The following is a 13515-nucleotide window of genomic DNA, read 5'->3' as shown; positions in this document are numbered from 1 at the left end:
AGGGGCCCACCAAGGGGTAGGGCCCACCGGGGAATTCCCCTGTGGGCCAGTCCGAACCTGAGTCACAGTATGGCGGTATTGTTCAGGTTTGGTGTGGCGGTGTTATCCGGTCACTGTATAGCGGTGTTGGTCAGGTCTGGTGTGGGGGTGTTATCCAGTCACAGTATGGCGGTATTGGTCAGGTCTGGTATAGCGGTGTTATCCAGTGACAGTATGGCGGGATTATTCAGGTCTGGTGTGGCGGTGTTATACACTCACACTATGGCAGTATTGTTCAGGTTTGGTGTGGCGGTGTTATCTGGTCACTGTATAGCGGTGTTGGTCAGGTCTGGTGTGGGGTGTTATTTAGTCACAGTATGGTGGTATTGGTCAGGTCTGCTATGGTGGTGTTATCCAGTCACAGTATGGCGGTATTGGTCAGGTCTGGTATGGCAGTGTTATCCAGTCACAGTATGGCGGTATTGGTCAGGTCTGCTATGGCGGTGTTATCCAGTCACAGTATGGCCGGATTGGTCAGGTCTGGTATGGCGGTGTTATCCAGTCACAGTATGTTGGTATTGGTCAGGTCTGGTACGGCGGTGTTAAATGTGACGCCTGGAGCCATTACCTACCAATCTACCAATCCTGTGGTGAGAATTCCTTAAGACAATATGCAGACTGCTCTATTCAGTGATTCAACATGGAAATTTGTTTATGTTTTAAGCCGTTAAAAACCATGAATAACACGATTCAGACAATGAGGGAGATTTATCCAACATGGTGTTAAGTGAGACTGGCTCAGTTGCCCCTAGCAACCAATCAGATTCCACCTTTCATTTGGAGTCTGTAAGGAATGAAAGGTGGAATCTGATTGGTTGCTAGGGGCAACTGAGCCAGTTTTACTTTACACCATGTTTGATAAATGCCCCTCAAATGTTTCTACATGTAGAGAAATGCGTGTGGCCAAAACCAAACTCCCATTTCTTCTCCAGTAGTCATGTGATGTTACCAGGATTATTGGCCATACGCCTATTGGTTACTGCATGAGGGTCTGGTTCCGGCTACATGTGGTGATGTACAGTAAATGTGGGAACGCGGCTTAAAGGGGAACTCCGGATAAGAAAAACTTGTTTTCTATTAAAAGTACATTAAAAGTTATATAGATGTGTCTATACAATGTATTACTGTATCTGTACGGTTCTGCCACACTGGTAGCTGATAGAAATCCAGGAAGTGAAAAAAAATGGCCCCTGTGCCAATTCACATTGTCTCCTGCTCCTTCTGCTCTCCCCCCTTAGGAGACAAATCTTACATTCCTCTGTCTCACATTGTGTGTGTTTGCTGATGATACAGACAGGTGGCAGGGCGTGATGTCACAGGAGGCTTGGCTGGATAACCCAATCCCCTGAGTGATTCACCATTTTAGACCAGCCAGAAGCAGATGCAGCACTAATTTTATTGATTGTAATGGGTGGGGGCTGTGATGGTCAGCTGAAGGAAAGCATTGCATTCTGGGATCTGCTCAACCAGGAAGGACAGAAACACAATACAGAGCAAGAAAACCCCAAACAAATGGATTTTTCGTAGTTTCAAAACTGGGATAGACAGGTAAGTAATGCGTTATGCTTCTGCAGAAGTTTCATTTTTTTAACCTGTACCCGGAGTTCCCCTTTAAGACTGATCAGATATCAATATGATGTTCAGAAACTAGAAAATCATGATGCTAATTGGTGAGTGAAGATAGGGCGTCTCCAAGTTTATTGCCTAGGGCAGCAGCAGCTGTTAATAAGGCCCTGGTTGGCAGCAGAGAGCACTGTGTCAGATTGGAAAGAATACACCACTTCCTGCAGGGCTTACAGCAGATGATAGGTACTGGAAGGCTTCAGACTTTAAATTTAAGTAGCCCACAAATCAGTTAAAGCGGTAGTTGAGCAGAAAAAAAAAAGATATATATATATATATATATATATATATATATATATATCTTTCAAATCAACTGGTGCCAGAAAGTGCCAAAGATTTGTAACTTACTTCTATTAAAAAAAAAACAAAAAACAAGTCTGATTCAGGCCATGTATGAGGGTAGGCCTAGAAAGTCGGCCACAATCTGCCCCCCTAAACCGCTTGTACCTTCAGATAGCTGCTCTTAATCCAAGATCTGTCCTGGGGTCCGTTCGGCAGGTGATGCAGTTATTGTCCTAAAAAACAACTTTATGGCTGTGTTCACACGTACAGGATCAGTAGCAGATCTTCAGCAGATTTGATGGTGCAGATTTGATGCTGTGTTCAGTTACTTAGATGAAATCTGCTGCGGATCCACAGCAGAAAATACGCTGCGGATCCGGTACGTGTGAACGTACCCTTAGGGTGCATTCACACGTACAGCATCTGCAGATTTCATGGCCCAGATTCAAGGGCCCTTTAATTCCCAAGATTATCTGGCGTTCTCAAGGCCAGAACCAACCCCCCCCCCCCCCCCCCTCCACACGCCAATTTTAAAGTAATATGTCATCACTGCTATGAATTTGTATTGTGGTACATTTCTTTTATTAAATATTTAGTTATCAAGTATATTAAAGCAGATAGCAGAGCTTAGGCTATGTCTAGCATCACTTATCTCCACTGCAATATCCCATAGCACAGCCATCCGCTCTGGGATCAGATCCAGCCCACCACACTTTATTGCTGTCAGAGAAGATTTTATATGACCTCCACCAATCCCCTTTAGTAATAATTTGGGCACGCCCAAAAAGTTTTCTCTCTGGACCAGTAATCGGCCAATGTACAAGGTGTCCTCTTGCTTTTAAGTCTTCTGCAATATTGCCTGGAAAGCCGTCTTCCAGATACAAGTGCCATTTCTGATCTGAATATGAACAAAAAGCCAAATATACACACAGTATGTAAGAAATAAATAAATATATCTATAAAATATATATATATATATATATATATATATTATATATATATATATATATATATTATATATATATCACAGGTTTAGGTATCTACATTTGTAAAAGGGGATTTATAACTGAAAAGTTTAGCCTTATCTAAACTTTATTAACATATCAAAAGTTTTTGAAACAATCTAATCTGTCTATAAATTTTTAGACTGAAGTCCCTATTACACAGGACGATTCTGATCCCTTGATCGTCCAGGCAGCCCATAGAATATAGCGGCGGTCTGCTGCTACTCCTATTACGCAGAGCAAATCGATGCTATCGTTATCTTTTCTACACGTTGAAAGATAACGATCGTCCGACATCGAGCATGATGGCTGATCGTTGTCTTCTATTACACTAAGCGATTATCAGCCATAATGGCATTGTGTAATAGGACCTTAAGGGACCTATTATATGAAACGATTATCGGCCGTACTTGGCGAATTACCGGACGTTAATCATTTAGAGTAATAGCTCATGCTGAAAGGCAACGGTCGGCCAACATGCGCAATGTCAGCAGATAGTTTTCCTTCAGCATGTTCTCTCATTTTGACAATAGCGATGGTCTGCAACATGTACCAACAGTGCCAGCAGTCCGCCGCTCACTTCTTTAGGCACCTGGGTGCTCCTCCTGCTCTATAATACCCATAGCTTATACAGTTGATAGCATTTTCACTGTGCAGGGGTCACAGTGTGAACAATGTGGGTGCACAGTTGTGAGTTGTGTTGTGAGTCTTGTTACATCAAATCAGTTCACATTCTAGTATAAACAGAGCCGTTGGTCAGGCCCCAGTCTAGTGTACTCTGGATAAAGATAATTTTTTAAACATTGCTTTCAATAAGTTATATTACTGTGGAGCTGTTTTACCTTTAACGCTGCTGTCGGTCAGTCCACAGTCTGATAAAGTGTGCATGTATTTGCATGTATTAGCAATCATAAAATATTACATTTCAAAAAATTTTACACTTAATGTAAATGGTGCTGTTGGCCTGTTCTGCCTCCAGTGCATACAGCCAGGTCGTCGGACAAGAGGAAAACAGCACTAAGCGCAGGTACCAGTCAGCGTTTTGAAAAAGTGAACCGCATCACCATGCTGGTGGCGAGAGGGTAATGTGAAAAAAAAAAATTCCCTTACGTTATTCGTTGACAGACCCATTAGCATGCAATAGTCATATACTCCTTTATTTGTAGGGTCATAGTACATTATTCCAGTATGAATATGAAGACTTTACCTTTCTTGACATATTCCACATAGAATCGTGGGGTGTCCACTGCCTGCTGAGGATTCATTTCAAATTCTACCATGTCTAAAAGAACCTTTAAAATAACAAATTGCTAAGTTAGCTATAGACTTTAGTGGTGGTCCAATCTTATGTAATTTAAGCTTACACATTACTATTGATGAAAAGAAAACTATTACGGTATATATAATGCTCCTATTCAGAATTTATCCAGCATAAATCTCCCTGTGGCCACACTCTTCCATCTGCTAACTACTTTTAATAACTAATCAAATGGAAAGTTTTATGTAAGAAACAAGTAAATATAAAGTTGCTTGATCAAATTTCATGGTGGAGCAGATCTGATCTATTGCCAGTCTCCAAGTACAGTCAGCAGAAAGCAGCAAAGTGAGTGCTCAATTATTAATGTTTGCTGGTACTCTGTATATGTACAGATCCATCCGTGGGGGTTGTAAGTATCATACAGTCATCTATTAATTATCTGATCATATTTTCAATGGTTGCTGAACAGGCGGCCCTTACTATCAAAGTTTTCCCACAATCAACTTTTATCACCTATTTACAGGATAGATGACAAATGTATGATCTGATCTTCACATACAGTATACAGAGAGCTATGAGGAGACTACTTTCACCACCCTTTATGGACCGGGCTAATTTTCGTTTTTGCGTTTTCGTTTTTTTACCTCCTTGTGTATATAAGCAGATAACCATAGCACTTGCATTTTAACACCTACGGACCCACATGAGCACTTATTTTTTGCGTCACTAATTGTACTTTGCAATGACAGGCTGAATATTTGCTTAAAATATGCTGCGAAACAAAAAGTAAATTATATGCACAGTGAAATGGAAAAAAAACCTCGCAATTCTTTTACTTTGGGAGGGTTTCGTTGTGTCCTATGGAAAAGCTGACGTTATATATGTTCCTCAAGTCGGTACAATTAAAACGATATGCAACTTGTATAACTTTTATATTAATTGATGGCTCGTAAAAAATTCAAACCTTTTACAGAAAATAAACGTTTCTTAAAATCGCTCTATTCCCATGCTTATAGCGCTTTAATTCTTTGGTCTATTTGGCTGTGTGATATGTCATTTTTTGCTCCATGATCTGTACTTTCTATCGGTACCTTGATTGCGCATATGCAAATTTTTTATCGCTTTTTATTACAATTTTTATGGATTTGATGCGACCAAAAATGCGCAATTTTGCACTTTGGAATTTTTTTGCGCTTACGCCGTTTACCGTGAGGGATCATGAATTAAATAAATTAATATTTCGGACGATTACGCACGCAGAGATACCAAGCATGTTTGTTTATTTATTTATTTTTATTTGTAAAATGGGAAAAGGGGGGTGATTTGGATTTGCTGCAAACACAATCTATGGTGGGTCTTAATGCAACTAACTTGCTTTATTTATTCTAATATATTTACTCTATCTGCAACCAACACATCTTTATCTGTAAGTATCTGCAACGATAACCCCATTAGGATTTATATTTGTGTTGCTAGGAACAACTAAGCATAAAGCAAACATCTGACTGTCAGAGGTGCGGCTGTGTTATGTATAGGTGTGTCCTGTAGGCATCGTTTTGGAAATGAGTCATGGAACTGCCCACAAAGCTCAGGGTTAAAATAGTGACAGTATGGGGCAAGAAAAAAGGCTCAGGTATAGACAAGACAAAGGGAAACTGATGTGAACTTCTAGTTAATTTCAGATGATATAAATGAAGTTTAAACAATAGGGTTTTTATTTTGAAAACTACAGGTAAAAGTACATAAATGAAACTTCAATTATGCTTGAACATAGCGTGTGCTATTGATTTATGTATAGTATAAAGTTAAAGTCACTATATTTACCTGTACATGTCCTTGAGGTTGCATGAATCCCCCCATAACACCAAAGCTGCACAGCAAATCTTCAGTATCAGCATTAGTGGCCATGGCGGGGATAATTGTATGAAAAGGACGTTTCCTGGGCGCCAAACAATTGGGGTGTCCAGGGGAAAGTGAGAAATTGTTCCCTCTGTTCTGAAATATTTAAATGAAATATAATTCATATTTAAAATATATAAAAGTATACAACTGTATATTATGTGTTTTTTTAAGCTCACTACAATAGTATATATTTCTGTATCTGCAAATAAATTATTAAATGCAATATCTGCAAGACCAATGATGCTAGTATCCTGGAAGCAAGGGCCTTTGCCCTATATCCACAGAAAAGCAGGAACCATTTTAGGATGTGCATGCAGTTAAAATCTGTGACAGAGCAAAGAGCCACTGGCTCCTTGCCCCTTCACTTCCTCTTAGCTGTAGGCTGCCATAGGCCTGAAGCATACAAGAAGCTAGGAGTGGTGAGGACTTTGTCTTGTCCCTGGCACAGGCCTGCATCAGGTCAGGCGAAGTAGGTAAGACCATGTTGCCATAGGGTCAATTTAATTATTTATTTATTTATTTTTAGCGTGGGGGCCTAACCACCTATTAGGGGCACTTACCTAGCTACTCAGCAATCTACCCACTGAGGCTTACTGGGGAACCTATCTTCCTGCTGGAAGCGCATACCTACCTACTGAAGACACTTACACTATATTGACAAAATTCCTGGTGCACCTTCACACTACAGACTCTATAAAACCCCATTCTAAGCTCATAGTCGTTAATATGGAGTCAATTCCACCCCTCTTATTAAAGCTTCAACTTTTGTTGGGTAGACTAGCAACAAGATTTTGTCGTATGTCCCTAATGTTGGACAAGTGGGACTGCCTTGCAATCTCACAAAGGTAAAAAAAGACAAATTTGGTCAGCTCTCCTAGAACACTGTTGCCATCGAAATCACAAACACACAAAAACACAGCTCACTGCAATGGCAAGATGCAATATTCATATGTGTATTGGGTCTGTATCTTGTCGTTGCAGTGAGCTGTGGCATTTCTGTGTTTTCGTGTTGCAATCTCACAAAGGTTTTGGATTGGGTTAAGGTTAGGTGTGAGTCAGTCAAATTCTTCCACACCAAACCCTACCATGCCTTTATGGACCTTGCTTTGTGCATATGGGTAGAGTCAAGCTGGAACAGAAAAGGCCCAAACTCACTGTTCCCACAAAGGCCGATTGATTTTAATGGAGCTGCATCACAGAGGATCGGGGGTCTCCTCCCATGGGGGATGGGCTGGATCGCCTCCAGTGCTTCAGCCCAGGCTGGGAATAGAACGGCGCCGTACACGGGAACCAGGCCACGGTTAGAAAACAAAAGGACCGCAGCACTGCCTTCCCTGCGCTGGCGCCATTCTATTGATATGCTATATGATAAAATATTCGCTTTAAGTATTAAGATTTCCCTTAATTGGATCTAACAAGCCTAAAGCAACCAGTATACCAACACCATAAGACATCATATAAAATGAATAGGCTTCGAGGACGTCCTTCATTGGGGCATCTTTGAATAGTTTTACATAAATTTATATATTTGTAAATATTTGATGTATTTCCAGGATTGTTAAGAGATCATCTCTTAGGTTGCTACATTATGTTATTTGTGCCTTGTGATTGTGTTATGGAGGGATCCATTGTGATGGATCGAAGGGGAGAAGGAGATGAGCAAACTGACCATACAATCATCATGTAGTTCTTGTTTAATAATTCCCCAGTAAGTGACCATCTAAGTAAGTGACTAGCCGCAGTGCTAACATATCTGTATCTGAGGGACTAGAAGAAGAGACCTGGGAAGCGTTTCTTATTCATTTACTTTTTTGTTTCTTTATAAAATAATTTAATGGACAGACAACCCTTTTAATACAAAACAAACAAAAAACTGTATGAAGAAGGTAGTTATACAGGTACTGTATGTGGGTATGTTATTTAAGGGAGCGTTCAGTGATGTCACAAGACAAAGCAGCTGAATCATATCTGGCCGCACCTTGGTTCCAGCTTATCAAGCTTATTTGACTACTGTAATTTGTGTCAATATTCATACAGGACTCTGATAGAACCTTAGAGGTCAGCAGAGAAAAGTCTCGACAAAGCCTGCTCTTGCTATAAATATATGTAACAGACATTATGTCAGGTGACAATAAAAGGTGACAAGTAACGTGGCTTTACAGTACTGCCTAGAGTACTTCTTTTAGAAACATTTACTGTAGTATACAATTCATTTCTGATTTTCCCTTGTCATTTTCTATAACACTAAAAAAAAAAAGTTTTTCCAAAGTCATATGCAATTTACATAGCATCCTTTTGGAATAAGGAGACTGCAGTGGGTTTTCATGCTGCAAATTTGATGAGAATTTCACTGTGGATTCTGCACTGGGTCAAACTTTTAAATAAATCTGTTATTTACAGAATGTCTTTTATCAAAAAGCTCTTATAGGGAATCTGTCAGCTGTAATTCATGTTCCATACTGCTGACACTGTTAGATAGCTGTTAGGTCAATTACATGTGGTACCTTTCATATATCCAGCTGTGCTTCCAGAATCTAGAAAAATGTTTTTCTTCTCTGGCACAAACAGTCAAAGAGGCTTTTCCAAACTCCTGAATAGCTACAAGCTGGAATGCCTAAGCTCCTCTCCCTGCTTGATTGACACCTGGAAGCTGAGCGCCAAGGGAACACAGACAGATATATAAAAAGGTAAAATATCTTCTGGCTCCAATAGCTATCTAATAGTATCAGCAGTTTGGAACATGAATTGCAACAGACAGATTCCCTTCTACTCATAAAGTGAGATATTGCTATAGTAAAAGTATATTAGTGAACGCTGAAGATAAAGGGGGATATTTATCAAAGAGTGTAAAATTTAGACTGGTGCAAACTGGCCACAGCAACCAATTACAGCTCCTCTTTCCTTTCACCAGAGTTGGAAGCTGAGCTGTGATTGGTTGCTGTGGGCAGTTTGCACCAGTCTAAATTTTACACCCTTTGATAAATCTCCCCCAAAGTTCCTTGATAGAGAGCTATACCTTCACATAGCTCTACTCTCCTTTACAATACAGTACATAAACAATGCACTGTACTTCACAACCATCGTGGATAATATCATACGGTAACCACTAGTGATGAGCAAGCATGCTCGTCCGAGCTTGGTACTCGTTCGAGTATTAAGGTACTCGAAGCTCAGACAAGCTTCTCGCGATACTCAAGAAAATGGCATCATTGCTTTCATGTAAGCTTGGGAGCAATTTCTCAGCCAATCAACAAGCAGGAGACTCTTTGGTACATCGTGCGATGACGTGGGACCCATACATGTCGATAGCAGCAATTGGTTGGCCAGATCAGATGACCCGGGCATATAAAAATCTGGGCCGGTGGTGCTCGCCTCACATCGAAGCGATTAGAGAAAGAGCTGCTGATTGTCAGGGAGAGCGTTAGAGAGGGAATTAGCGTTCCTGTAGGCAGGGATACTAGAGAAAGAACCCAACAGCCCTTGTAAGGGCTTAAAGGGGTTATCCAGCGCTACAAAAACACGGCCACTTTCCCCCTACTGTTGTCTCCAGTTTGGGTGGGGTTTTGAAACTCAGTTCCATTGAAGTAAATGGAGCTTAATTGCAAACTGCACTTGAACTGGAGACAACAGTAGGGGGAAAAGTGGCCATGTTTTTGTAGCGCTGGATAACCCCTTTAAAATCTTTTTTTTGAGTACTCCTGACTGCTGGCTGGGACTTGCAGTGCAGCTACCACGATCTTAGCTGCACACTGTGGGGATCGACTGCTGGCAGAAAGTGGACAGCAGGTGGTGCATACAGACCCCAAAGAAGTCCTTAGTACTATTATTTTTTTTGTGGCTGCTGCTGTTGTACATTGTATTGCTGTGATTTGTACTACAGCTGCATAGAAACTCACTGCTCATTGTCCTGTGTAACAGGTGGCATACACCATATAGCAGCACTTACCACAGACTATACGACAACCTCCAAAAACTAGTGTGACCAGTATCTTTTGTCATCTGCAGCCAGTCTGCAGGCTTGCTTCCTTTTTAACTGCAGTCATATCCAAACTCACTGCTCATTGTCCTGTGTAAGAGGTGCCATACACCATAAAGCAACACTTACACACAGACTCTGTACGACAACCTCCAAAAGCTAGTGTGACCATTATTTGTTGTCATCTGCAGCCAGTCTATAGGGTTGCTTTCTTTTGTTAGTGCAGCCATATCCAACCTCACTGCTCATTGTCCTGTGTAAGAGGGTGGCATACACCATATAGCACCTCCAAAAATATTGTGAACCCCAGGGGTAGGGGTCGAGGACGAGGGCGTGGGGTTCCAAGCGATGCAGTGGGCAGAGGCCATGGTTCTGGGCAGGGTGACATAGCACCCCTTGAGAAGGGAGCAGTGGCACACCGCAGACATTCACTCCCTAGCTTATTCTCGCAACTTACGGGGTCTCAGGGTATACTACTATTGAAACCGCAGCAGTGTGAACAGGTGATGAAATGGATAGCGGATAATGTGTCCAGTAACTTATCCACCACCCAGGGTACCCATGCTCAATCCTTAGCTGCGTGTAAGTCCTGAAGAGGAGAAATTGGTGGAGGAGGAAGAAATTGAGAGTCAGCCTATTGAGGAGAGGGAATTCTTGTGTGTTGGGACCCTGGCACACATGGCTGACTCCATGTTAGGCTGTCTTACCGTGACCCTCGGGTTAAATTTTTTTTTTTAAAACACTGATTACCGTTGTCCCTCCTGGACCCTAGGTACAAGCAGAACTTTTCCACTCTCATTCCTGCCGAGGAACGGAGTATGAGAGTGAATCAATATCAACAGGCCCTGGTGCAGAAGCTGAAAGGCTGCCTTATCTACCTTGTTCACAGAGTTCTCACCGCCATGCTGTCAGGCATAATTTTTGGGAGGTTCCACGCCTGCCTCATCTAAAGGCCGGTAAAGGCCACTTTATGGGCTGTTTTTTTAATTTTTGATTTCACATTTCAAATCGACTTCAAGTCAAGTGCTATTTTTCAGGGCTGTCAGGTCATCTATTGTATCTCCAAGATACACTTCACAGCTAAAAGGAACAGATAGTGAAAATGGTGGATCCTAATTTAGGATCCTTGTGTTGTCCATTTCAAACCATATAATTGGTGGATGACTTGCAGGTGTCCTCTGCCGTCCTTTCATTTTGTAGCTGTTTCAAAGGCAGTAGTCGGCAGCTCTGTAAAGGCCACTTTATGGCCTGTTTTTTTTAATCTTCAATTTCAATTTTCAAATCAAATCGACTTCAATTCAAATGCTATTTTGCAGGGCTGTCAGGTCATCTATCTCTAAGGTACACGCCACAGCTAAAAGGAACAGACAGTGAAAATCGTGAAAAAAGTCCACCCACTACTACCGCACTTGCACTCTCTTAGATACTCTTTAAAGGATTAAAAGTGTATTCATTCAAATTCCAGGGCCTCTTAAGAAGACTGTATTGTTATTTCTTCGTCCCTACCTTCAATGAATTTGCGTCTGATGCAAGGGTGTGAGGCTAAATCTAGCCATAATCTAGTTATTTTTATTGGATGATTGTATTGTCCATTTCATACCATGTCATTGCTGGATACAAAATTGAATAAAAAAAAAAAAATATATCAAACTTCAAACTCAAAAACTAATTCGAATTCAAACTCAAAATTTTAATTCAAACTCAAAAATCAAATTATAATTAAAATTTCCAAAATAAAAAAATAATTTTAAATACGGTCGCCACAACAGAAGCGGTAGGGAGAAGTGGTGAGTGACATGATACTGGGAAAATTACCCCAACTGCTAAAGTAGTCAGGGGGTGTCATGCCCTAGCCCTGGTCAATCTAGTAAATTAAAAAGACAAGTTATTAAGGGGGGGGGGGGGAGCAGTCAGCTTGTCAGGCACTGGCAGGGAAACACTCTCCAAGGCCTTTGACCTTCAAAGTGACCTTCAGGCCTTTGACCTTGATCGCATGTGCCTTGCCCATCTTGGTCTGGGTCAGCACTATTGTCTTGAGGTTGACCACCAGGCTGTTGCCCAGAATTTGGCGTAATGGTGGGATTAGGTAGCCTCAGAGGTATCCATGCATGCTGCTCCTGCTGTTACCTGTCCATTTCCGTGGTTTTTCCATCATTTTCTAAGTTTGACAGGTTATCACACAACCTTCCCTGGGCAGAGCTTGGGTCCCCTGCAAAAATGCTCGAGTCTCCCATTGACTTCAATGGGATTCGTTACTCGAACTGAGCACCCGAGTATCGGGAAATATTCGACTCGAGTATAGAGCACCCGAGCATTTTAGTACTCGCTCATCACTAGTAACCACCTTTATTTTATCAAAACATTACAGTTTGGCTGTTATTCTGTGCAGAATGTACTGTGCCCTTATGTAATGTCACTATTACCTTTTTAGCATTTACATCACAGTCTTGTAATCACGTTTCCACAACAATAATGTTTTGTCTAAATATAACATACAGCATCTTCTGCTCCACAATCTTCCACCCAATGTTTTGATAATAGATAAAATATGATGAAAGTTACAGCTGACCTTCGTAGTTATCATGTTATCTTCTTCACAATTGTATTGCTTCGATACTTTAAGGAGTGAACTTGTATAATGGGGGAGAACAGTCTAATTAATATATTTTAGTGGTAGGAAGGAAACTTGTTATATCACATCTTCAGATGCTGACTTTTCCTACCTCTATATAATGACATGACAGATCATTATCAGTTCCTGGCATTGCTAGTTCACTTAAAGGGATTGTCCAGAAATATAAAAACATGGTGGCCTTCTTACAAAAACAGCAGTATACCCATCCACTGGTTGGGGGTGATGCTGCAGCCCAACACTATAATCAACACCCCAATACCAGACACAAACCATTGACTGGTGTGACACTGTTTATAGACAAAAGCAGCCTTGTTTTCCTATTATACTCTAGTCTTTTTTTAATAAAACATGATATAAAAGGTGTGTTAGCATATCTACAAATATCACATTTTTTTTTTAATTTGGATCTTACTAAAGCAGAATCTTTAGAGATTTGAGGGTGATCACTAGCTCGTCACAGCGGTCTGCTGCCGCCGCTCCTATTCCACGGAGCGACGGCAGCATATTGTGGCTATCTTAGTTTGTCTTTCAACATGTTTTGTGTAATAGGGCCTCAGCTAGTTTTGACTATGCCTTATGACTATGTCTTATCCCTGCTACAGCTCTGATTCCACTGTTGATGATCTGGCCTGCTGACTACGTACGTCTTTAAATGTCTGATTCCCAGGACCAGCTGCTTCCCACACTGGGACCACCATGTAAAGATCTGGTGTCCTCTAGCAGCATAAGTCCAGGTTCCTCCTCCTAAACCAAGGGTGAAAGCCTGGAAGGCCCTAATGACCCTATTCCACAGGCC

At 41.2% G+C, this 13515-nt stretch overlaps 1 protein-coding gene across 2 annotated transcripts in view; it reads right to left on the bottom strand.

The window, feature by feature from the left end:
* Positions 1-2503: 2503 nt before the first annotated feature.
* LOC138795800 (glutathione hydrolase-like YwrD proenzyme) overlaps positions 2504-13515 on the bottom strand; it is a 52637-nt gene continuing 41625 nt past the window's right edge. For both annotated transcript variants that reach the window (XM_069975380.1, XM_069975381.1), the window contains exons 10-12: positions 6031-6201; positions 4156-4240; positions 2504-2842 (exon numbers count right to left, since the gene is read on the bottom strand). In XM_069975380.1, the coding sequence (XP_069831481.1) occupies positions 2589-2842; positions 4156-4240; positions 6031-6201 (510 nt within the window). In that variant the 3' untranslated portion in view covers positions 2504-2588. The remainder of the gene's footprint in view (positions 2843-4155; positions 4241-6030; positions 6202-13515) is intronic.

This window comes from Dendropsophus ebraccatus, chromosome 6, assembly GCF_027789765.1.
Source record: "Dendropsophus ebraccatus isolate aDenEbr1 chromosome 6, aDenEbr1.pat, whole genome shotgun sequence".
Taxonomy (NCBI): Eukaryota; Metazoa; Chordata; class Amphibia; order Anura; family Hylidae; genus Dendropsophus; species Dendropsophus ebraccatus.
Note: the sequence above shows the minus strand (reverse complement) of the source record. Positions and strands in the feature narration are given on the sequence as shown.